Consider the following 26,889-nt stretch of genomic DNA (forward strand, 5'->3'; position numbering starts at 1 on the left):
AATAACACAAAAATAACAAAATAACAAAAACACAAGAGGCCCTCAGTTCTCATCTGCCTGCTCAGCTGTTGGACAGGACAGGTTAAAAAAAAAAAAAAAGATGTCAAGTTTTCTGCTGGAGATCAGGACCGGAGTCATTTGTCAAAGGTTGACAGGTGACTCCGCCTCAGTCACAATCATCAGTTTTTAAATACACATCACCACCACCTGACGACGACTCTGATGAAGGCGGAAGTGCTTCCGCCAAAACATGTCTGTATGTGAAACACAACCGTGTCTGAAACAAGGTCACCTAAGAAATCATATCATACATACAGACACTATGAGCTTTTTTGAATAAATAAATTTTAGTTAGTGGGCTCAGTATTTGACTCAATTTACACATTAATTGAATCATTTTTCTCACCTATTCCAAAACACAGGAATGAAAACGTTTCATTTAAACTGAACAGAGTGAAACTTTTTAGTCTTAAAAGTATAAATTCCTACATTAAAAACAAACAAATAGCAGTTTTTCTGCCTGTAAAAAAAACAAGAAATTACTTTTTCCTTTGGATTTTATAAAAAAATGTCACGTACAAAACGGAGGGAAGAAATGTCAGGCAGGTTTACCTGAGGCTCTGTGCTGCACTTCCTCACCAGGTTGTTGTGGGAATTTTCTCCATGATGGAAGGAGCTTCCACTCGAGTGAAATCCATTCACTGAAGACACAAAATGGGAGACGTGTGAGGATGAAGATGGAGAGAAGTTCAGCAGCTTTAATGAAGAAGAAAGCTCATCTTCACTCCAGAGTCAGACGGCATCTGCAGAGGTTATCTATGAAGATGCTGCCGATGAAAGAGTCGGATTATTATTCTGGTTTAAGTAAACTACGCTAAAGAAAACAACTACCTGATGTCAGACAAAATTGGAATGAGCAGGTGCAGTTCATAAAGTCACCACAGAGGGAGTCTTGCAAACATTTTTATATTTCCGTTCATTTCAGTCGTCAACTATCCTACTTTAAAACCAAAAAGTTGTAATGATTAGCTACAGATTACAACCAGACTTTCATATTATACACATAACACTCACTACCTTATATATGACTCTAGTGGACTGTCACCTACCAAAAAGATATGTATATTATAAAAGAAGTTTAAAGGTATTGGTTTATGTGGAACAATCTAGGATAAATGAGTCTCCAAAGATATATTTTTGATCAAAATATAAACCTTGGGTGGAGGAAGTATCATGATCTGGGTCTGCTGTAAACATAGGATAAGAAAAGGTCAAATGACAACTTGAATATGGTTTTGATTCAATGTTTTGGCAGGACAAGACAGGATTTTAAAACATAAAGCATAATGAGCCCAGATCCATAAAGACGGAGCACTTTTACACCATTTTTTGGTAAAACGTGATTGTTTATGGCGATGAATGGGATCTGCCTCCACCGAGTGCAAACATTAAAAAAATAAAAACAACAACAACAAAAGGAGCCAAACCCAACACAGTTGAGCCGTTAGAGCAGCCTTTAACCTCTGAAGCAACATGCAGCTCTTTCATCAAGAAAAATGAAAATATTTTGAATAAAGATTGTACTTTTGGTTAATTTGATGTGATATTTAATTTTAGAATAAAATTAAAGAACATATTTTAATCTTCTGCTGCACAACAATGTCTAGTTGTTGTTCAGAGGCAAAGTTGCACCTCCATCTATGTTTTTTTTTTATCCATTATTTTAATTTATGTTATTTATGTTTGATAGTGTCGAACAAAAGGAGCCATGATGATAGAAAATGCCATGTTTTTATCAGAGTAAACGTCTTGCAGCAGAAGGATGTTATTTGAGACAGGGTGTATTTTATTTTGAAAGGAACTCGTATAGAAACTTAGAACACTGTTATGATTCAGTTATTGTAAGCATTGATGTTACATTTGATGACTTTATAGTTTAATAGGCAGAAAAACCTTAATAAGGTGTATTTTTCCAAACAGTGCGTTGTGATTTTGCACCTCTTGTTGGGTTTTAGCCGCTAAGAAACTGGACCAAACGGCTCTTTTAGTGTTTAAGTTTGCAGACCTCTGCCTTAGAGCTTCAGTGAAGATAACTCTGGTCACAGAAAGGGTGGGCGTGGTAGGAATGATGCTGCTTTTAGTCTTCATAGGAAAGTTTCAGGAGATCTGGGAGAAGCAGTACCTGCTGGAAGGGAGTTCTTGTGTCGGAGGAAATTCTTGGGGGTCCCCGGGGTGCTGGACGGCCGCTCCCATGTGGTCTCTGGTGGACAGACGTTAGGAAATATTGACATAATTGTGGGATTTAAGAAGAAGAAGTGAATCTTTCTAGAGATGCAAACACTGCATTTTTAGTTAGGAACTAAAAAAGGAATCAGATTAGACTCACAATTTACGACTTCTTTGATTTATTTAGGAAATCTTTCATGCTGACAGCACTTCCTGTAGTGTGTAACGGCAGAAAAGTCCTGATTTTTGTAAATGAGGGTGAGTTGGACTTCAGCTTTTCAGCTTTTCACCTGGTGATCTCATGGTTTGAGGAGGAATAAAGAACTGTTGAAACATTTCAGAGCTTTAACCTTTTCTGTTGGCTTTCTTGTCATGTAGAGTCTCTGAAAAAAAAGACTGAAAGCTTAAAAAATAGTTTTCAGTGTATAAAAAGGAAAAAAAGAGGATTTTTTCTAATAATTTGTGTTTTTGGTTCAGAAACAAAGAAACTGAGCTAAAATTTTCAGAATAAATAACGCAGATGGACGGGAAAAGCAGCACTGAGCCTTTACTTTGAAAAACAGCCCTGAGGACGCCTTCCTGTTTCTTACATAGCAATGAGTATCAATTTGTTTGCCATAAACAAGTGGATTCTGGAAGAAATAGAGGAAATGATGTTTGTCTGCAGAACTCAGCTATAACTTAGGTTTAATTATGTTTTCATTTACATGGCGGTGATATCTGGCATCATATAGAAATGATGAAATATTTACTGTGGCCCCGAGGGGAGGGCACGGAGTTTCTAAGCAACAGGAACAGAAATGCAAATGTCTGATGGCGTTCTTCGGTTTTATCAGACGAACGAAGCATTGGACTGAATCCTGGGAGATGAAGCTTATGAGAACACTGATGGAGCAGCAGAAGGAGGAAGAGGAGGAGGAAGACTGCTCGTCTGTGGCAGATGAGAGCTGAACTGAACAAGTTGTTTTCACTAAATGACAAAAGTGTTTGAGGTCTGCTCCATATTTGTGGAATTGTCGAGGTTTACACAGGTCCAAACGATTGTAAAGGATGTACAAAAGGAAATCAATCTTTCATCAGGCGGAAATTAGATTCTTAACGTTTCTTTGGTGTCAGAACACATGAAGATTTTTACACGGACAAACAAACGCTGGACAGAAATTGGCGATGGATTCTGAACAATGAAAGTAAAGCCGTAGTTCTGAAAAACTGCCCTTAGGCCAAAAGCCTGACCGTTTTGTTTTAGGCTCACATACCTGCTGTAAAAAACACATCCATCACAAACAGAAATGACAGCAGAAATAAAAAAAAACAGCTAATTTAAAAAAAAAATCACTCCTTCCTGACAACTGAATTCAAAGTGTTCATTTTTGCACAATATTCTATGTTCATAAAAGATTCTTTTAGCAGAGATGTGAATCAGAGCGCTCAGTTATCGGTCTTTTGGTATGGATTCAAATTTCTGGGATTTTGTGTGGATGAGGAACTGTGCAGCAGTTAAGCAGAGACCCTGCAGCCAATTCCCACAATCACAGTTTGTTAGAGAAAGTTAACTCAAGAAAAACCAAGCGAGGACGACTGAAGTTTGGAAAACTGCATCAAAAACCCAACAAGACTCCTGGATTATTGACCCTAATGTAATCTTTTTGATAGAAACTGTTCTCACATCCTGATTTTAACAACAATACGAGACCGTTCAGAGTTTTTAAGAAAAAATCAAGTCAAAGGCACGGCGGTGGAGGGATCAGTATTTGGGCTCAGAACTCTCTGGTGTTATCGAGTTGGCTATAACTCCATGTGTGGGCCTAAAAATTCCCAAATGAATAACAAGGAAGTCTTGATGAAGTGGAACATGCAGCAGCACATCAGGAAAAATCGTTGATGGACTAAAGACAAAGGAAATTTGAAATCCTCCGGTCAAAGTTCAGAGCTGACAGATGCAGATGTGAGGTGTTTGTGTCAACGACACATGTTGAGGTCCCACTCCCATCATCATGTGATCTGTTGTAAAAGTGGTCTTTTAAACATGATTTATTATGATTACACATCATAAATGCAGCTCCTGTGTCAGCTAATTATGCATAACGAGCATCAATTACTAATTAATAAGACATGCATTCATGCAGAGTTCCTGAACTTTCAAGAACCTAAATATACTTTCTAAAAATCATCACGAAGCCGATCAATGCGGTCAAAGTTTCAAAGGGAAACGGGACAAACCAAAAGGTCTGTGCAGCTCATGAAGCGAACGCTACAAAGAGAAACCCACAAACCGAGTACACACAGCCCTCACCCACGCACCCACTGTCACCATGGCAACACCAAACCCCATGAAAGTAAAACACAGGATGCTAATCTGTCTGAACTTCGGCATGAACTAAGAAAAAGTCCGGTGGCGAAAGGCAGGGAGGTGATGAGCATCGGCGGAGATGTTATCAGATGGGTTTTATTTTGGAGGAGTGTGGGTTATGACTCATCTTGTCATTCTGCAGAAAAGACACAAAAAATGTGCCCTGCTGGTTTTTCCATGCCCTTAGAGGCACATTTCACAACTCCATGGCAACGGTGTCTTTCTTCACCAGGCTGCTGATGTCGGCTCATAGGAAACCGTAATCACGTTCCCTTGGAAATAACGGGGCGCTCTTTCATGGCAGCTCCGAACCAAAGACACATGAAAACAGGACCACTGAGCTTCCGCTGTAAAACCCTACGCTCTTCACACCTACTGTGTCCGATTATACAATACATGATTTCGGCCATTTTCTCTCTCATCTTTAATCATTTTTAAGTTTTGTTTTTCTAGTTTTTATGGTGTAAAGTAAGGGTCTGACGAGTTCTGCTGAGCAGCTCACATCCAGACAAAACATCTCAACATTTCTGGGCTTTGGGTGAACACAGAGGTCGAACCCTACCCCTACGGCTTCTCCCTACCCCTACTTTTAACCGTCCAAACGGAGAGTTATGGAAAAATAGTGTCTCCTAATTCTGACGTTACTCCCACTGGATGACGTCATCAATAGTCGTCAGTCAGCTACGCGCTGGGAAATGCAAAAAAAAACATCGGTTTTATAACTTCATGGTAAAACCAAAAGTCATTCCTTGAAGCTAAATGTAAACTTCTGTGCTTCAGTGCACACCCACATTTAAAAAAGTGTTCCTTCTGCGCGGAGGGCTCTGCATCCCTCCACCATGAGGGTTAGTCCTTATAAAAAACCATTTCGGACAACCCTACCCATCACAATCGCCCTTCAATTGGAGGGGGAAGGGAGAAGCTGTCTGGGTAGGGGCAGAATTCAGATTCGGCTAGAATTTCAGGTATAGCCGTTCTGTCGGGAACCATTGGTGTAGGACCCAAAATGCAGGGGGGCCAGGCTTGTTAGCAGAAACTTAAAAACATTTTAAAAATAAACTGAATTATGACAAAACCCTAGGAGAAACAAATGTGTGACAAAGCAGAGAAGAGCAGATGAGGTGACAAGGAAGCACTGAAAACCTGACACTTAACAGCTGGGAATCATGACAAACCTGAAACCGGTGGGACTGAGGGACAAAACACAAAAAACATGACCAAAACCACAACACAACTGACAAAAATTCAACCAAAGCTCCCAATCCTCACATGTTAAAAACCTTTGGAATGAGGTTCCTGGAGAGTCGTCTTTGAAAAGATTCAACAACATGTTGGTAAAGATACAGTGGGAGCAACAGAAAGTACCGGTAGATGCGGAGGATTCTAAGGAGTTGGGGTGTAGCGATTTGTTTTAACAACAGTGTGAGTCATAATAAAAATTTGTGGTCGCTGATCCGATTAATGGTCAATATTGGTTCATTTCAAACGATCCGATTCAGTGACCAAAAATCGATGCGGAACATCTTTAGCCAGAAATTCAACCAGTGTGAATCAGTGATGTGATCCACTTGGTCGTTTTTACCATATAGTAAAATAAACCTACCGTACCCTGCTTCAATCCAAATGGTATTTTCCAGTATCGATACAATCAATTTATTTCATTTTTAAATGATTATTAAACGGTTTAGGTTGATTTGAGTAAAAACGTACATCGGACAGATTCATCTGGTTGGATCATCTGAATATCAATTGTTTACCCCGATTCATTGTTACACCCCTACTAAGGAGCCTGAAAAGGAATTCATTGGTTTGAGGTCCAGACAAAACTGAAGAACTGGAGATATCTCCTTATAAGGGAAGTGGTTTTTATACCAATGGTCTTCCATTGTTCCAAGTCTTAATGCTGACTTTAATAACCAAAGTGATGTGCAGGGAAGATGTTGAGTTATCGATCAAAGAGCTTCAGAACAAAGAACCACTGAAGCAATGTTGGCTCAGAGGAAGCAGCGGGGCATAAACAGGATGACACACGTGACCACATGCCAAGAGAGGAAGTCAGCTGTTTGAGGAAGTCATATGTGGCAGAGAAGTACTGTGTGTGAAGCAACTACTAGAAGAAGAGAGGCAGCGCAGAAGTGCCACATCATCTAAAGGTGGGGGTGGGACACATCAGGGACCGACTTTAAGCAACCAACTGTTTGGGAGGTTGATGGACAGCTTGACACGAATTGTGATGGCTTCTGAAGACAACCCTAGAGAATGGGAGCATGGGGGGGGGGGGGGGGGGGCGCTCAGATCAGAGAACGAACGATATAAAAACAAGAAATGATTTCAGTTTTGATTGGGAATGGGTAAATAGTGATGTAAAGTCATGTAAAGTCTTGGAGTGTCTTCCACCCACCCCACCCCCCAGTCTCTGCGTACCCCCCCATCTACTTCACATTGAGGGACATAACTGGTTGTCCCTAAAACGGGTGAGTGGTATGGGGATTTTTCCTGCTCCGCATTGTCGTTCACATTGGAAATAGCCCAATTTGGACAGGAGAACCAACTAGAAAGTCCTTCTTAACCCCATGACACCTGAATTTATCTCCCAAACATTTCACTTATGCTTTTGCCTTCAAGTACATACTAAGGTACCGTATGTTCTGCATTATAAGACGCTCGTCATTGAATGCTTTTAAACTTATGTCGTATATGAGGGGCACGGAACTGTAAGGGGCATTCAGTAAGACAAAAGTCAGTGAGTCTTTATTAACCTGTTCACAGTAACTCTAGAACTTTTTTGTGACACGTTACACGTTAGCCATGTAAACCAGTAACTCCTAACCTTGTAACACATAAAAAAGAACACTTTTTGACAGTGCTACACATTAGCCGCATTACGTCCTCAATATTACCCAACCAAACATTCTGACAGAGCACCATGTACTTCTCAAAATCGCTTTGAATTAAAACAAAATTGGCCCCAAAGATCCAGTTTTGAACCCAATCATGAGGAAAGTAAATTGACGCGTCCCTAGACGTCACCCAAAGTAAACGGGTTACGTCCGGTTCCAACAAAATGAGATAAATACAGTCGCCATTTTTGTGATATGGACGGAGCCATGTTGGAAGCAGACCATGTCAGTCAGCAGTAATTACCCCCACCAATTGAAATCTGTCAAAACGTTTTGAACGTTGGACGAGGGAGCCAGGAGGCCCCTGATTGGGTAAAAATGAATAAGATTTAGGATTAACAAGGACATGTTGAGAAAAGGTAGCAAACCAAGAATGGTTCTTCTGAATAATAGAATGAAAGAGCTGTTTATTGTTCTATAGAAGTTTATGGGATTTTGGGCTCTTGGAGGTGGTAGGTACTTCCTGTTTGGAACACCAGGGGGGAGGGGCTCACTCAGTCCAGTTCTCATATACCGTCAATAGTCTGACCAGACTATAAAAAAAGGATGAAAAAGTCATGTAAACTCTCAACATGTTTTGTTGATAATGAGATTGGTAAAATAGATTAATACTGACAGATATTGATAGATTTGATATTAATAAATTGATAGTTGATAAATTGTTTTATCCTCCAAAAGGACAGCCCCTATTTCACCTATGCCCTCTTTAGAGTTCTAGTCTTTTGAAAAGTCCGTGTGCCTCTACCCTGAAGTGAAGTGCATGCAGGGAAAACAGAAACCCGCTATTTTTAATTCTCATGTTGGGCTCTGACACCACCCAAACAAAATAGATTTTCTGATGGAAACAAACTCGGATGAATCCTGTAGGACGGAAGATGACCTAATACTGGAGCAACGTTTCAGACACTGGAGAACAAAAACACACTCTTGGCTTAGCAGCTTTGCTTCACAATGAAGTCACTCATGAGCCTTCAACATCATGTGTGTGCGCTTCAGAAAGACACTGAGGGCTGATTGTCCAAAGAAACCTGGCACCAGCAGCGGCACCAGCAGCGGCAGCAGCAGCAGCAGCAGCGGCAGCAGCAGCAGCAGCGGCAGCAGCAGCAGCAGCGGCAGCAGCAGCAGCAGCAGCAGCAGCAGCAGGCCCTCCAGGCCCTGATGTCAGCCGTCTCGGGTCTTATCTCTGACTGGATTACACAACATGAACCCAAGATCCTTTCTGCTAAAAATACGGCTCCATTGGCGATTTTAGTTAACCTGGTGAACGGGTAGGAGGAGCTCTGAAAGCATTCTTTTCAGAGAAGTGCAGTGGGCTGTCAGAAGGTTGAGGGTTTCAAACCGGATAATGTCCAGGTTTGTAATGCCTTAAGTCAGAAGGAATATGGGAAGCAGCTGACAGATAATCGAATCAAACTAACTTTTCAAAAACTGGACTGATTTATTTTTATTTTTGGAAACCTAAAGACGAAATGTATAATTCAAAATTATTATTATTTTTTTGTAAAACAGCTGAAAAGAAATCAACCTTCTTGCTAAATTTAAACTAACTGCATTTCCAGGTGAGCTCAAAGTTCAACAGACCAACACAGAGTTTACAAAATGGATCCATCTGGACAAAGATTCTGTGACGTTTGGCTGAACACTTCATTGCATTTGCTAAATTATCTCAATAGGATTAAACAAGATTCTCCAGCTGCAAAGACTTCAAGCATGTTCTGGTCACATGATGCAAACACAAGAGAGTGGTTGGTAACTTTGACCTGCAACGTCTCCACTGGACCAACAGAACCACCAGCAGAACACAATGAGAATTTTGGATCCTTATGAGGTTCCAGGACGTTTTTAGAGCACATTACTGTTCTCCAAAAATGGTAACAGATTTTTTTTCCTTTAAAAGCTGTTTAAAAAAACAACAACTTTATAGTCAAAAGTATGGAAATGTATGGCTTACAAATAAATAATGAAAAAAATGCATTTTTGAGGTAAAGATTTTTAAGTATTTTCAAAATTATTTTTGTTTTTCAAGAGAAAAAAATGTTCATCCTTGACACGGACACAGCGTGGCTTACAGTTAAAATGACGATAAAAATAAAACTTTGAAAAACACTAAAAACTTTGTAAAAAGAGCAAAAAAACAAATATTTCAAAGAAAAAACTTTGTTAAACAAAAACTCCTAAAATTATTTTATAGGTTTCAATTGAATGCAATCTGCTTCCATAAAAAAGGTGTAAATGCAGCAATAAAAATCTTAAATGGTTTTGTGAGTAAAAACATGAACGTTTGAAACTAAAGAAAAAGACAAAAACTGATGCTTTTATTTATACTGAGACCCTAAAGTGGACCACATTTGTGTTTTCCTTACCGTTGTTGATGGTGTTGACGTAGTATCTCCGCCCCTGTGGGGACATGTAGCATCTCCAGTGAGGAGGCAGAGGCTCTCTGAGGTCCTCAGATGGAAGCTGACCCAGAGACGCCGTCCTCTGTTTTACAGAGGAAACGTCATGTTAGTCATCATAGAGTTTTTACAAAAGTGAGCCAGAATAATGAAATGACTGCAGCTGTTTAGCATCACATGAATTCCAGCTCTAATCCAACGCACTTCTTCAGAAAATTATTATTATTCAATACCATCGATCCTGGTAAGTCGACAAAGAAACTGTTCTCAGTCAAAGGATGTCCTTGTCCAGAGGAAGAACAAAAAAGCAACAAAAACTTTAAATCCTCAACACACAGAAGAACAAAATCCTGAATTTCAAATAGAAAAAAAAAGGCATGGAAAACTAAATGTTAAAATAAAACTAAAAATTAGTTAAACTACTATTGGGAATCCTGAGACAGGCATTTTCAGGCATTTAAAAGATAAAAAAATGATCAATTAAAATGTAAAAACATCTCAAAGTTACAGTTAAAATTAAATAAAGTTAAAGTTAAAGTTAGAATTAAAACAAAAACTAAATCATGGTAAACATTGCCAAAAATTGCTTTAAAAACAATAAAGAATGATCTTTTTATCTAAAAATTTGCTGAAGGTCTTGACCATAAAGTTTATACCACATTAAAAAACAGCCTTTTTTAAATAAAAATTAAAAAAACACACAAAAAAGCAAAACCAAAGATGTAACCAAGAATCTCCTGAAGGAAATGCATGTCCTAGAAGCTGAATGACTGAAATGCATCAGAAAGAACCAGATTAGGATCTGAAAAGGAGTATTTGTGACGAAGAAAAAAAGCCTTCAGCCCAAAGCGGCTCTTCTCAATGTGGAGGAAATCTTCTTGAACGGGTGAAGCATCCCACCTCTAAAGAAGACCGCAACTTTTCAGTTCCTGTCCCCACCACAATCTAGTAAGTACAGCATCATACAATAAAAAAAATTAAAAAAACATTTTGTCAAGCTGCTAAAAAGTTAAAAATGTTGAGAAAATCCTGCATGTAAAAAAAAAATACTGTTTAATTCTGCTTTCTGTGTCAGTGAGTTTCAAAATAAAAGACAAATTCATACTTTGCTCTGATCAAAAGACGAGTGATTATCTTTTTAAATGATGACTATCTTCATTGCATAACCCTATGATTATTTTAATAATATTTTACTTTTTTTAACTTAACTTACAGTTTATATGCTGGATTTGTCAAGTGATATTTCACATGTTTACCTTCATGCTCATCAAAAAGTTTTTAAGTATTTATTTACTAATTACTTTCTACTTAAAAGTACCTGATGGCTCCCCAAAAACATTTTCTAAGCCCTTATGGGTTTTTGACCCCCTAGGCAGCGATGACAGACACATTCCAAATGTTAAAGGGTGGTTTTTTGTCGCTTTTATGCCCACTTCCTAACCACTGATGAGCCCTAAAGTTGTTGGGATGAAACGTCACCAACTGAAGCCCTAAGGCTTGAAAAGCTGCACTGTGGAGTCTGAGCATGCTCTGAGGCGTTTGGAGACAATCATGTCAGGACAGTGGGAGCGAGTGTTTCAGTGTCTGAACCCTATAAAAAATTCAAAACCTTGGCATGATGCGAGGAGAGGAAAGCCTCCAAAAACGTGTATTTCATCAACACACTGATCGTCTCGTTTGAGCGGCAATCAATGGTGGATTTAAACCCACACTGTTGTTGGTCTGTCCTATAAAAGCAGAAGTTAAACTTCCGCCTTCACCACAGTGAAGCTGTGGCACCAAAAAGGCACCAAAAGCTAAATCGTGAAAGGTATTCCAATCATTTCACTCTGAATTTCCATTCAGAAGAGTTTGAATCTCTTTTTCCGGCTCTAATTGCATTTCTTTTGATTGGATTGTGGCCAATAAACCCTCAAAGAGAGAAAGTAAAAACTAATCAATATCACAGGACCCAACAGTTTGCATCGGTACGCTTTTTGACAATTTTGTTCCAGTGAAAAAATACACAATAATCTGAGAACGTATCTGTGAAACGCCTTTTTCCAAACCCGGAGAGACCTGGCACAGAAAAAAAAATATGGATGTAAAGCAGGTTCATTTTGCCCAATTAAGCTAATATTTCCAGAAAAGTTTGGAGTGTGATCCAACATCTGATATTTAAACCTTTTTGTTGACAAGACTGATTTTAGCTTTTAAAACTGCTCACAGCAGTTGTATCACTGGGTTTGTGAGGAGACCTAAAAGCAGCTTTGTACTGAAGATGGATGTTTCCTTAAAGTCCCTCATGCAGGTGAGCTATTTTAGTTTGCAAAAACACGATCAGGCAGACAGTAAGTCTTCCTGGGAAAGTGCAGACATTGTACTTTGATGAATATTTTGTACTACAAGGTGTACTCAAAGTGACAACCCAAAACTGCTCTGTTTGCTCCGCGCTGCAACTTTCCAAAGTTTGCCTGAATGTTTTTTCCTGTTTTGCAGAACAGCAAAGAAATCCCTTCAAAATATCTCTATGTGCTACTGTATTTCACCTAAATGTACCCCAATCAGAACACTTACCCCTAGTCACAACTGCCCTTACGGCTAGATAAAAGCTGTCTGCAGGCGAAATATCAAGGTCATAGAGGACTCGGCAAGCCCATAGTGTAAAAATGTTCATGCACATTTTACCAGCAGCCATGCTGCGAGCGACCCCCAAATCCTGCGTACTGTTAGCGAGTTTGTTAGTGTTGTTGACGTGATAAATGATATTGAGATATACGAGATATTAGAACATGAGCCAATCAGAGGGTAGGTTGTGTGAGAACTTACGCATCACGTGCACACACCCCATGCCTGTACCATACGCGTCGGGGTTTGAAAGGGGCCAGTACACGCACTTTACTACTATCTTTCAGTTCCCTTACTTTGGCGTAAGGGAACCCTGTGCATGTAACTTATATTAAATGCACAAAAACTTCTCGATACATTTACCACACGCACAACAATTGCGCTTCCCCCCCCCATGATATCCCTTGAGATTACCATTCAAAATTCAAGGGAACTGGAAGACACACCTGTGCTTCCCTTAAGATGTGGCGTCTCCTCTCTACGGCCCTCCATGGGCCTGGACAACCCACAAAACCCGTATGGGTCAACCCTCATATGGATGAATGTGACAAAGGTCAAAGGTACTCAGCTGTATATCCTGACAATTCAGATTCAAATGCCTTAACAGTGGAGCTGAAATCCACACAGACTACAACTCTACTGCTAAGAATCTGTTTTCTTTTACAGACAGGAATTGTTTGTGTGGGTGTGTACTCAAAAGACCAACACAATCCTATGTTTGATGTTTATTGTCTGACCCAAAAGTGTCTTTTAGTCCAATTAAGAATGACTTGTAATGAAATTCAGACACTTTTCTACCTTTAGCTTTATAAAAATGTAATACAGATTTGTGAATCCCTGCATCCATTTGGTGAGAACAGGTCAACCATTGATCCAGAGCAGGGACGAGGTTTCGGCTTTCGTTGTCTCCCTGCTGGCCTTATCTGTCGTTTGCTCGTGTTTGTTATCGGAACAGAGATAGCTCTGTCTTGTTCTTGTCTGGATTTACAGATATGGCTTCCAGAAAAAGGCAAAAACAAAGGCGCGTGGGCTGTCTGAGCATGGAAAAACACGGATGACACGCCAAATTGGACAGAAAAAAACATTCCAATTTGCGGGAGGAAAGAAAAAACTTTCATCCTTGGGTCAAAAGAGGGACGAGCTTGTAGTGGAAACGAGGGCAGATCGGGGATCCGGATTGTTGCAACATATGAAACAATAAATAATGCACGGTTCCACATGGTTCACTGAAACCGGCCTTCTGCGTGCGCGCTCAGAGAGCAGCTTGTTCCAGCCTGCAATGTCTGAGGACTGACTGCAACAGCAAGTGCCGTCTCAGAGCGCCACCCTCGCCAGTATCCTCCCCGCTCCTCTGAAGCTGAACCTGGATATTTGGTGAAATGTCAACGATCATTAAAGCAACAGACGACACTAAGGTTTAACTACAAAAACTATCAGATTACGTCTGTATGTTCAGTTCTGGGTCATTTCAGTGATCATCCGGAAAATGTCCAAGTTTTTCTGTGGCTGATCTTCCACTCACATGCAGCAGAAATACACTCCTTCAGTTTAGATGTTTAATACAATCAGTAACTATCACATACATGAGGTCTCTGATAATCAGTTACAACATTTCTTGACCATAAAGAAAAAGGAAATCAAAGGTGTGAGCATCGTTAAACGCCCCTCGCAACGCGCTGGCCCCGCCCTCCAGAGGCCCTTCCACTCTCTCATCAGTCACTGCTGACATGGTTCTCTGGATTTTACATCCGCTTGTCAAATTTAGCCCAAAGGTTGTAAAAGATGATGGTAATAATAAAAACCCTTTCAAATATGGTCCTTTGTCCTCTGTGGACTCGGGTAATAATACATGAGACAAAACATAAATGTAACTTTTGGTTTGTCCAACCTTTAGAAGCATTCAAACTGCCTGAAGCGTTGGCTGAGCACACTGACAGTTGGGGCCTTGTGCTTGATGTGTTTGTGGATCTTGGATGTTTCATCCTGGATAGTGGCTTCCACGCTCACTAGCCCTCGACCTCCTTTCTTACAGCTCGTATACAGTCTCAGGATGCTGGAATCCTCCATGTATGGTATGGAGCATACATGCCTTAACATATTTGGTCTGTTTCTTCCTTTGACCGTCTTATTATTCCTGCACAGACTCCGATCACTGCCGTGCAGAACAGTTTATTATCCAGGTTTTGTTCTTGCCAATGAGTTGGCTTCTTAATACCTGCAAAGCAATGTTCTGTTGACCAGGCGTTAGGATTTGCCTCCTCTACCAATGCCCTTCTCTACATTGCTCATGATCCATTCTATGCTTCTTTCAGTTTTCTCTTAGCTATTGTGATTGACATTGGGGTTGGCTGGAGTTCAATTTAGTCGTGATAGTCATCTTTTGGGTGAGTTCATAATCACAATGATGGCACTTAATGGGGTTTGCACCCAAATTCTGGTTGGAAGGTCAGTATAACCGCCCCGTCACTTTCAGTGAACATAATTGATTTTTTCCACCTTGAGGGTCCAGGAGCTCTAAACTCTAAACAAAGTGATGTTTAATATATATATATAATCTTTTTTTAGTTATTGGTCCAGGTCCTAGAAAGTCAATCCGTCAATCCATCCATCTTCATCTGTTCAATCCATTTCGGGGTCAAAGGGTTGCTAGGGCCAACCAAGTTACTGCTGGGTGAAGGTGGGGTTCACCCTGAAGGTGGCCAATTTGCTGCAAGGCCACACACTCACATGCACACCCAGGGGCAATTTAGAGACACCAATTAACCCATGAAGCCTGTTTATGGACTGCAGGAGGAATCCAGAGTGCCCACACATGCAAAAAAGAAGACAACATGCAAACACGGGACGGAACCAGCTGGGATTTGAACCAGAGCCTTCTCGCTGTGAGGCAAGAGTGAAGCACCATGCAGCCCCTGGTTTTAAAAATCAGAATGTCTATGCAGGTTTTACTTTATTCCTTTAATGCATATTTTAAATGTCTTTAAAAAATGCATTAAAGGAATAAAATAATACCTAAAATGTTATTAAAAATTCCAGAGAAATGTCACAAAGATGTAGAGTTAATTTTAAAAGTTCGTTCTTCACTAACTGCCCAAGTTTGGAACACAAAAAATGAAAGGACATCGAAAACAAAACAAATTAGAAAAACTTCTGTTAAGTAAAATCCTTTCATAGAGATGCACAAAACTGCCTTCAAACTTTTTTATGACGTTAAATAGTTTATGATCTCTGAAGAATAACAAACAGATCCCAGCATTTCTTCCTCAAACGGGAGACATTTCCCACACATCCCGGGACACAAACCGCTTCTTCTTATGGAAAACAAAATACTTCATGGTCTCTGTGTTACAGTGGCTCTGGCTTCCTGCCTGGAAAACCAAGCATTTGTTAAATTCTCTCAATAAAGCTTTCATGTAAACAACAGGCCTGAGTCTGGGGTCAGCGGGGGAACGGTTCACCTGCACAGGAACAGCACCGAATCCCAATGAAAAGATTTTATCCCAAAGGGACTTTCCCACTCATTTGATTTCGGTGTTTAACAGATTTATGGAAGCAAGGAAAACTCACAATAGAACTCCAAACATTTCACAGTTCAAAGCCCGCAGAGGCCGTCGAATAAGGTGAGATGCTTTAAGAGATGAGCTGTGATGAGCATCCCTTAGTGAGAATGTGTGACACATGGCCCGTCAGCTGAACTCTGACCACACAGGTTGTCCTGGAAGGGTGAGTCACCACATGTCACAGGATTTTTTTGAAAAATCTAGCCACCCACTCATTTTCATCAGCAGCTCAGAGCTCCAGAGTTTCAACAGACTGGGCCTCTGGGTGACTCAGAATCCCCTGACTGCTGAAAAGACCTAGAGGATCCACGATAAGAACCGCGAGTCAGTTTTGCAAAAACGTCTCATTTGTTGGTTTAAAGTCTGAAAACTTCTATGATTCAGCCTCTAAAACCTCTTGAGTTCAAACAAACTGACATTCTTCTTTTTCTTTTAACCTCTGCCTTCAGGGGGCACCACAAAACGCCGACTTCCATATGACCTTAGGTCTCACATCAGCTGACAGTTCCTCTAAGCCTGCAGGCCGGCAGCTCTAACCTCAGCCTCCTTTCAGTGGTTTATTACTCCTTTAATCAAGAATATTCTGTCCACTTTCAATCAATCAAACTTCATTTCTTGAACAACTTATAACTTGAATCAAGCCACGATGTTTCCTACCCGGATCTGACCAAAACCTGGAGGTACTAAATATTCTAGTTCCTTCAATAAATATTGAAAGCCTGGTGTCAGAAGGTGTCTTTTATCACAGCGAGTGAGTATATGTGTGTGTGTGTGTGTGTGTGGGGGGGGGGGGGGGGGGGGGTTGGGGGCATTGTGCCGGTTTTTAATTACATATTTGTTTGTCTTGTTCTTTTGTTTTTAAATTTCATCATGTAAAGCACTTTGAGTACCTTGTGTTGTAAAAGTGCTTTACAAATAAACTGATTTGATTTGATCCATTCATTCATGATTTAAACCTGCTTACTCCTGCTCAGTATGACAGGGATGCTTAAGCCTACCCAGCTACTGTCAGGTGAAGGAGGGGTACAACCCGGACAGCTCACTAGTCCGTTGCAGGACTACTCAGAGACAGACAACCAACCACGCCCAATTTTACACCAAGATTAAGCATAAATATAGTCTGGTGGCAAAAATCAGCTTGACATTTTTTGCTTTACCTTGGCTTGTGTAAAGAAAATCCAAGTTGTAATGGCTCCTTTCTGTCCGTCACATGAACAGCACTAACAGGCACCTTGCACAGTTTGGGGACACGCCTGCGTCTCATCTACTTTACCCTGACTTTACCCATACATATTGTGTAGAGCTGCAGTCACATCGAGTGGGATTCACGCGGCAGGGGCGTCCAGTCCTAATGTTAATTCAATGTACAGGTATGATCAGAGGTCCTGGAGCGTGTTTTGAGCTTTGAGTGCACTGCAGCAGTTGGACTGCATGGTATGAGGAAAACTCGCAAGTTGCGATATTGGTGATCAACATTGCGATGACGATATAACTTGCGATGCATACGATTGTTTTAACACATTTAAGGTTATCATTTATCGCAATTTTCACCGACTTTTGCGATATGCAGCTTGATATCGCGATAATAAATGTGTTATTTATTGTGTAGGCCTATGAAGCGCGTTTTGATAAGCAGAGAATATTTGGCCGGGCCATGCAAGCTCAAATATCGGAACTTTGGCGAAGAATTTGAAGGAAACTCCGCTTTGGTCTGTGTTGGTGATGCGATCAGTGGGTGGAGTCCAAAGCCAACATAGAGTAGAATCTGATTGTTCGCCTCCTGAACTTTATGATATTTTTCTTATTTGTATGAAGACAGTGAGATAAAGATAATAACAGAAAGTCACTGAATGATTTATGAACCCAGACATGGAGACGAGATTACCGAAACTTTTGTAGAACTCTTCAAAATCAATAAACCAGATCTCTAAACGTCAACCAGGTCTGCCATGCATTGTAGATGAGATACACAGTCGATACGTACATGTAGCCATGAGGCTATGACTATTTTCACTCTACAGGTTCACAGAGCGGCCTATGACCTTAATATTTCATGTGCCCCACCTGCATGTCCCGTCCAGGGTTGCCCATTTTTCACCAGCAGACTCTAACTCCAGTCAAAATGTTTGGCCCACTGCGGGACCTGGGTGAAGTAAAATAGTTTGGGCCCAGTGTATTTAGTAGTATAGCCTAGACAGATTTTTACAGCCATAAGGTTTTGTGAGTCTTTGTACTGATAAAAATAAGAAGAAAAAACGTTTTTTTGTGCAGAATTCCACAATAGCATGCCTGCTTTACTGCCATTAGTCCTTGCTTGGCAAACTTGGAGATGGAACCACATCACAGTGTGTTTACAGTAAACTCACATGCCTGTCTTAAAGCTAACCAATCCCAGCTGTGCACACACAGCAGCTCTAAACAGCGACAAGTTGTCTGGGTGGAGACAGAGGAGAGCCCCTGTAACCCGGAGCGACTCTTCCTTCCTCCATTTCTGACAGGGATGTGGGTGTAGAGGTGAGGTCGACAGGAACTGCCTGTTTCCTATTATCTACTAATAAATACCTCCACCTATTTGATTTCACACACAAACTGCTGATGTCAACAACTGCAAAGTTCAGTGCGACACTGAACTCATCCAAACATTCACTTTCCAGACCCCATTTCCTGATGGTGCTCCACTTGCAGAGCACCAGTTTTTCAATTAGACTTATCGTTCCCAAAGGTTTGTGCACGTTGAATCCGTGAAATAGCGAGTAGAGAGTAAGCACGAAAAAAAGGGGAACCAACACTCTGCAGCCCTTGACTGTAACACTAAAGATATCGCTGGCGACATCTAAATAACACACGCTCTTTAACGTACCATAAATCTCTGACCATAGACACGATCGCTGTCAATCTGCTGATTCTGAAGCGGAATAAATGGCTTTTCATGTCAGGTTTGCTCTGTTTCGTAACACGTTTCAATGCAAAGCCCCTTTCACTGCGACATAATCAGGTTATTGACGTTGATTGTGTAAACACTTCACTACAGTAAAGCGATGCATGTCAGCGCAAAGCAGCTTTACTCCACCTCAGAATTAATCCAGATGAATTGCGTCAAAGGTTAAAGTGTTACAGTGGTCAAAGGAATGTAAACGCTGTAGCTAAAGGTCTGGTGGTTAAGGGGTTACAGACACTCTGACATCACTTACAGATGAGGTGTGTGCCATTTATGGACCACGAGCTGTAAAGCAGGATGCTCGGGTTCTTTCACCACACAAAGACAAGCGGTTAGCATGTTTCTGTGCTGCTGACGGACAAAACCGTCTTCAAAAGAAGATTCAAATATGGAGTACAGGTGAGGCCTCTCATCTGCTCCCCAGAGTCCAGGTTCTGGAGCTTAGAGAGGAAGAACTGACTGTGGACAAAAGAAATGTCCAAAGTACAAATGGAACACTGGCAAAGAGGGGGAAAAAGAAAGAGATTTATTGTCAGCTCTGGTAGTCATGACCGGTTCAATACCAGCTCTGAACTCATCCAGGATGAGATAACGTATGTCTCCTCATTCCAAAGCATTCAAATGAGCAGAAAGGTTATCTGTCTTCTCCACCTTTTGCTCTTTTACCTCCTTATTGAAACGATGAGCGTAGCCGTCTGTACCTAAACTGTACATGTTAGCATGAGCAAAAATGAAGCATTAAAAACGAATGCAATATTGGATCCTGCTTCATATCTGAAAAAAATACATTGTGTTCACGAAATGCATTTACCGCATTTCCTCCACTGTGAATGGTCTATTTTTAAACCTTTAATATCCAAAGAGCCCCCTAACTACTGTACAAGACGCATTTAGCGAGACAAAAGTCTGAGGTAAGTCTGTCGATCAGCTGGACTTTATTAAGTCCAGTTAAGTAAAATACAATACTACAAGTTCTTTCAGAAATGTCTACACTGCATAACCATCTGTGGCAAATGCACAAACTGAGCTGCTGCTCCCGTTTTGCTCATTGGCAATCTGGTAAGTAAATCTAGTGCAACTTGTTTTTGTGTTGTCAACTTTCAATGTTTCTGAACACATGAACGTCTACTGATTCGAGCCTTTACTGTTTTGCTGTTAATTTACATCTAGATCATTGCCCTGATGCACATATTCATAAAGGACAAAACAATCGCAGAGTGAAATTTTCTTCACATCGTTACCACGGAAACTCGTCTCCGCTGCATGACGAGAAGTTGACAAAAGTGAAGGAAGTATGTGTTTTGTTTACATGAAGTCAGTCCTCTGGCCTGTCAGGCCTAAAGTCTAGATTATTAATTTTTCTGCGTCAAAAGAAAAGGTAAAAAAGCAAACGTCGGGTACAAACACAGGAAATTTGAAAGCAGACTCGCGGCTGGAGAACTATCCAGACTGCAGCCGACTGTAACAGCGACCTCCTGACCTCACTAAGGCGAGACACTTTTCTCACTTACGGGTTTCTGCTGAACCGGAGCTGTGACAGAGATGTGCTCACATGTGAGGAGGAGAGGAGGAGGAAAAGGAGGGAAACGGGTGGGAAGAGGTGGAGGGGGAGGGAGCAGAGCAACGGGAGGAGTGGGAGTTGTTGTTTTGGTCCAAGCAGATGTGGGAGCCTGAAGAAGGCCGCGTTCCCAGATAAAGACACACACAGCATGGAGGGTTCACATACATGTTTAAGCATGTGCACAGCCACACACACAGGCACACAATAATGCCAGCACACATACCGTACATGCACATACATGCTCACACATGTACATGTGTTAACATACATGCACAAACTCACGCACACCCAAAAATGCTATCACACATCCTCACATAAACGCGGATGCACATGTTCCGGTCGTGAACACGCATATTACATGCTTGTGCGCATGAGAACACACGTGCAGAGAGATGGACACAGACACACTAACACACAAACACGTAGACTCACAAACATGCTAAAATATGCCCATAAACATACTCACACAAACAGTCAGACACAAAATTGCCAACACATACTGTTCATGCACACACAAGTACACACATACATGTACACACATTCACGCACAGACACACGTCTAAGGTAACCCACAGATATACACACGCACGCAAACACACTAACACAAACATGCTCATATATTTAATTAAAAATACCTGAAGACACACACACGGGCTGGACAGTGGTGTAGCGGATAGCGCTGAAGGTCAAATCCCAGGCTGGGACCTTTCTGTGTGGAGTTGGCATGTTCTCCTTGTGCATGCATGAGTTTTCTCTGGTTTCCTCCCACAGTCCAAAAACATGCTTCACAGGTTCATTGGTCTCTCGGCATTGTTCCTAAGTGTGCATGTGTGTGTGTGGTCCTACGAAAAACTGCGGACTTGTTCAGGGTGGACCCCGCCGTCATCAGCGGGTTCTGACGATGGATAGATGTACCCACATCCTAGCTAAATATCCGCTCTACCTGAACAATTTAATGACTCATTTTTTAGAGATTACAGACATTAAATCCATTACAGATGACTGAAGTCATGATTTTTTATGTCTATTGTCTGATTTTGTGTTATTTTTAATCATAATCCTGTTTTTTTAATGAAAATAATCCAAATATATTTTAGATAACTGATCTGTATGTGGTATTAATATACAAAATGGAGTTATGTCTATTTTACATAATTATTAAGCCGAAAGTGAAAGAAGATTAAGTAGTTCATCATTATCATGTGATTTGTTGATACTTAAGCATTTGTAATGACCTGGAACTGTCTTGGTGAGGCATTGATATTTGATAAGAAGTTATGAACCGGATATTGATAAATCATGTAATAGAATGGTTACGGTAGAACAGGGGTGGGATTATATAAGTTCGCTTTCTTCCACTCCCCTTCAAGCAATCTTTAATTTAATGTCTAATTATCCTAAGTTTGACACGTCTTTGTATGAATGTATGAATGCTTATTGTGTTGTTTTTGTGCATTATTCTTGGTTTGATAGCTTGATTTTTTGCTCTCCAAGACACTCCTGTCAGCGTGAAAAGCACAGGGGGAAACACTGACAGACATCCGGTGTCCTCAAACACTCGCTCTTTCACCGATCCTCAATGACAACTCTCCTTAACGACACCTGACAGGAATTAAACACGCCACCTCCAAGACAAAAATCAAAACGCCAGCTGGGGAAAATTCACGCTGCAAACCACGAGTGAACACATTTGTCGAACTCCAACACGACTGTTTGTGACCTTGATACGGGAAGTACAAAGTAAAATAGAAAATAAAATAAAGAAGCTGAGAAAAGGATAATAAAGTTGATGGATTTAGAGTCACAGCTGCTAAAGGTGGATTTGAAGTCTTTTATTGTGTACATTTCTAGATTTAGTTCAAGTTTATTTCCATTAAAGTGTCCACATTAAACCTGAAATAGATTTTTTTTTTCTTGTTCTTGAGCACTTTCATTTCACATTAAACTCACAATTTCTTTTTTTGAAGTTCTGCTTTTCTTTGAATTGGTTGGTGCACGTTTTGAAAACGTTGCAGTTGCAGGAAAACAGTTGCAGGCATTATTTAAGGTTGTCCAGGCAACCATGAGTGTAGTTGCACAACAGGATATGTCCTCACAATCTCTGTCAAATTTCAGATGAGTCGGTCTATATCCAAAATGTTGATTACCTCAAATGTTATCTCTTGTACATAGATGTGGGTAGTGTAGTGGTGGTGTAGTGGTTAGTGCTCTCGGCTCACAGAGAGAAGGTCCTGGTTAGAATCCGGCTGGTGCCTCTCCGTGAGGAGTTTGCATGTTCTCATTGTGCATGTGTGGTATTTCCCTGGGAACTCCGGTTTCCTCCCACAGACCAAAACATGCTTCAACGGTCTGCAACAGACTGGTGATCTGCTCTGGGTGTACCCCGCCTTAACCCAACAGTAGCAGTGATAGGCTCCAGCAACCCCGTGACCCCAAAAGGGACTCAGTTAGACAGGTCATTTAAGTTAAAGTCCCCTTAGCACCCCACACCTAGGTGTGTGAAATTTGTTCTCCGCATTTGACCCATCCCCTGGGAGGGGGGCATTGCTGCAGAAACAGCCACACTCCGGAATCATTTGGGGTTTTGACCCCTCAACCAACCCCTTAATGCTGAGTGTCAACCAGGGAAGCATTTGGTATAATTCAGCCATGGTTTAATTCAGGGCAGACACTCGACCAGAATGCCAGCACATCAGTGTCTGGTCAGAGCAGTGCTTCTCAATTATTTTTTGCAGGCCCCCCCCCTTAGGAAATAGAAAATGTTTCGCGCCCCCCCAACCCCACCATCCCCCACCCCCCCAGACACACACACTCGCCGTGGTGACAATAGAATAGGTTAGTTAGTATCTATAAAAATTGTGTGAGTATACCAAAAATTGTATCTTTTAACATTTACAAAAGAAAAAAAGCAATATAAACCCACTTTCAACAAATATTAACTGTATTAGCCACAGAAACCCTTTTACAATCTAAAACAGAAAAGAAACTTAAAGTGCCTGAAATAAAAAAAATCTGTCAGTCCTTATTTAAACTAGAAACATTTTGGACCAACTGAAACATTTGATGCTGAGAAAAATAATTCAATCAATAAATAATATTAAATGTAAATTGATCTGAAACATGAACACAGCAGCACCAATAGATTTAACGTTTTTAGTCTGAAGAAATAGGTAAAAAAAACATTGTGCTGATTTATTTTCTAAATGATGGATTGTTTGTTTTAAGATGTCATAAAGTGCAGCTGTTTTACTGCATTAACTGCTGTCTTTCTGTCAAATACTGACACCAACTAAACCACAGGCAGACAATACATTTATGGAAAATAAAGACGTCATCAAAATGTCTACAATGGTTCATAAAGAATGACATTATTAGCATAAGGTGAGTTATCTAACGGCAGGTGATGATCCAGGTGTTGTGCAATAGGCAGGCTCCGAGTGCGCGTTCCACCTGGCAGCCTGAGCTCACTACCCCTCCCCTTTCATTCTCTCACACACACGCGAGAGAATGCTGCTATGTAGTACTGAGAAGCTGTGTAAAATCATCAGAAGTTCACAACCACCATGTTTATGGAACAGCCTGCCAGAGTTCCTGAGAGCCGCAGAGAGCATTAATGCTTTTAAGAAAAGGCTAAAGACCTATCTTTTTAACCTGGCTTTTAGCTAATTTTTTATTAATTTTATTTATTTATTCAGTTATTTATTTATACGTATTTATTCATTTAATTACCCATTTTATCTTGTTTTATGAACTTGAACTAGATTTTTAACGCATTATTTTAATTGACCTTATTTCAATGTTTTATTGTTTTTATCAATATGTTTACTTTTTCATTCTCATTTTATTTTCGGTGCTTCCTTGGTTGGGACCTCTCCCTCTGGGTCGGCTGCTGTTCAGCCACTCTGGATGAGGACCTGCATCACCACATAGCTGTGGTGGAGCGGTCCCCGCCTGTAAAGCTGCATTTGGCTGGTTATGCGGCTGTTCACAGAGGGGGAGGTTCCAATTATCAGCGTTTCCAACATCTTGTTTCCGTGCTCAACCTATTTCTCATTGCCTTTCCCCATCAGTTAGCGGGTGGGAGGTGTGAAAGGAGTGGGGGGTTGTGTGTGGGAAAGGGGAGGGGGGCCCTATTTTTTAATTTTTGTGCTTGTTTATTTTTAATCGTCATGCTTGTTTTTACATTTTGTTGTGTTTTAATGTAAAGCACTTTGTGTTATGTTTTTATATGAAAAGTGCTTCATAAATAAAGTTTGATTTGATTTGATCACAAAACCCTCTTCTCTGCCACTAACACAAAGCCACACTGCTCCTAGCATGTCTGTGTCTGTTAGCAGCCGGACACACGGGGAAAGCAGTGACGTCATCGCCCCGCCTCCCCTCTGGAAATGCTAAGTGGAATTGAATAATGCGACAATGTTCGCAGGGTGGACGTGAAAATGAAAATGCAATCCCCTCTTTGCATTTTCGTTTTAATTATGACACAAAATAAGCAGTTTTAAAGTATAAAATGAAAAATAATTTAGAAATATTGATTTTTCATTTTAATTTTGAGTCATTTGATGCAGTTACATTTTGAAAATGAAAAAACATTTCTGTTCATCCATTTTAATTGTCAAATTAGACATTTCTAATTGAATTTTGCTACACATTTACCAGTGAACTTTTTGAAAATGAAATGTCAAATACCATTTTCATTATCATTTTAATTAAGTGACAGAAAAAGCCGTGTTGAAGAAGAAAATTAAAAAGCATTTTGGTGGATTGATTTTTCATTTTAATTTTGAGTGAAAAAATGCAGCTTCATTTTGAAAATGAAAAAGCATTTCTCGTTTTGACTTTTTAATTATGCTACAGAATCGCTTCCATAGCGTGTGACAGGAGACAGAAATAGCTGCAGGGACGCCAGTTCACGGTTTCAGGCTGTTACAAACTCTCTGATATAACAGAGAATAGGAAATAAATAGAAGCGCAGATTTTTTTCCAAGCACTGAGCCGCTGCCGCCACTGCCCCCGTTAAATTTTCACCCCCGGCCCATATTACCTCTGCCTAAAACCGCTACTACTACGCGCGCCCCCCTTGTATCGCATCGCGCCGCCCCACTATTTGAGAAGCACTGGGTCAGAGTATGCAAAGAACCCTTGTTCTTAAGCAGAAATGAAACAAAGAGGATAAAGAAGTCCAGCTGTGTTGCAGGTCAACAAGAACCAATGGATTCAGTTGTAAGGAAACCTAGGTAGTGTTGTATCTGCCAGCATTTCTCATCATTCAAGGAAACTAAAGAAAAGAAAGGTAACATTTTAGGAAAAATGTATCCTAAAAATGTATTCTAAACTATGAAAATACAGACAGACTCAATACAAACTGTTGAGAAGATTTAATTTTTATCCCATTTAGAAACATTTAATATACTCCAATATAAAGTATTAACATATTACATTAAGGTCTAAAAGTCCGTCAGACCAGTGTTTTTGAACCTTTTTTGAGCCACGGCACACTTTAACCTTGACAAAAACCCAGCAGCACACCAGCATCCAAAAATTGAAAAAAGGAGTGACTCATAGTCTGTATTGATCTACAGCCCCTCCACAATCTCACATGCATTTCTGTGATAATTGTGGCATAAAAAGCTGGAAGCTGCAGCTGTTTTTTCTAAAAGATGTAATAAAAGTTAAGGTAGAAGATTTAAAAACTGTCTGCTGTGTGTTCGTTGGTGTTTCAAGACGTTTAACAAAGAAAGGCTCATTGTGCGCTGAGACGCTGTCACTTTGACCCAATGCATCATGGGAGATGTGGCGCAAACAGCCGCCAAACGCAGACAGACTAGGATCTCTGAGCTTCATGGTTTTGTTCACTTGTTCCACGGTCTGATACCGGATTCTGTGGAAAGCTTTGCTGCTAAAGACAAGCTTTAGCTGGTATTTCTGTTGGAACTGAGAGACTTTATGAGCAGAATCAGACCAAGGAAGTGAAGACTTAACCACTTCTGATTGGTCAGACTGGTGACGTATGATTAAGCCTCCAAGAATGATTGGTGGAGACAGTTAAAGGGGCGGGACTTTTCAGAAAAAAGGGGCTGAAGCTGCAGCTAAATCGCGGTACCGTCATTCTTATCAAAATGTCTTTAAGAAATTCAAATAAACACAAAGAAAAAAGTATCAGAACTCACAAAAACCAGCTCTAGACGATGATCAAGAGTTTAGATACACACTCACTTCTATGTTTGAATTCCACCTTTATATTTTGGGATGCAGGAACGGGTAACATCACATCGAGCATAGAAGATTTTATCTATGAGTAATGTGCTGCAGGTCGCAATCTTTCCCCCAAAAAATAATAATAATGGCTAG

General features: G+C 40.5%; 1 protein-coding gene across 1 annotated transcript in view; it reads right to left on the bottom strand.

Moving 5' to 3' along the window:
- gas7b (growth arrest-specific 7b) overlaps nt 1-26,889 on the bottom strand; it is a 62,071-nt gene that overhangs the window by 29,114 nt on the left and 6,068 nt on the right. The window contains exons 2-4 of the mRNA XM_023949096.2: nt 9,840-9,957; nt 2,183-2,260; nt 613-701 (exon numbers count right to left, since the gene is read on the bottom strand). Coding sequence (XP_023804864.1) covers nt 613-701; nt 2,183-2,260; nt 9,840-9,957 — 285 coding nt within the window. The remainder of the gene's footprint in view (nt 1-612; nt 702-2,182; nt 2,261-9,839; nt 9,958-26,889) is intronic.

Source organism: Oryzias latipes, chromosome 19 (assembly GCF_053564925.1).
Source record: "Oryzias latipes strain Hd-rR chromosome 19, Olatipes_Hd-rR_3.1".
In the NCBI taxonomy this organism is placed as follows: domain Eukaryota; kingdom Metazoa; phylum Chordata; class Actinopteri; order Beloniformes; family Adrianichthyidae; genus Oryzias; species Oryzias latipes.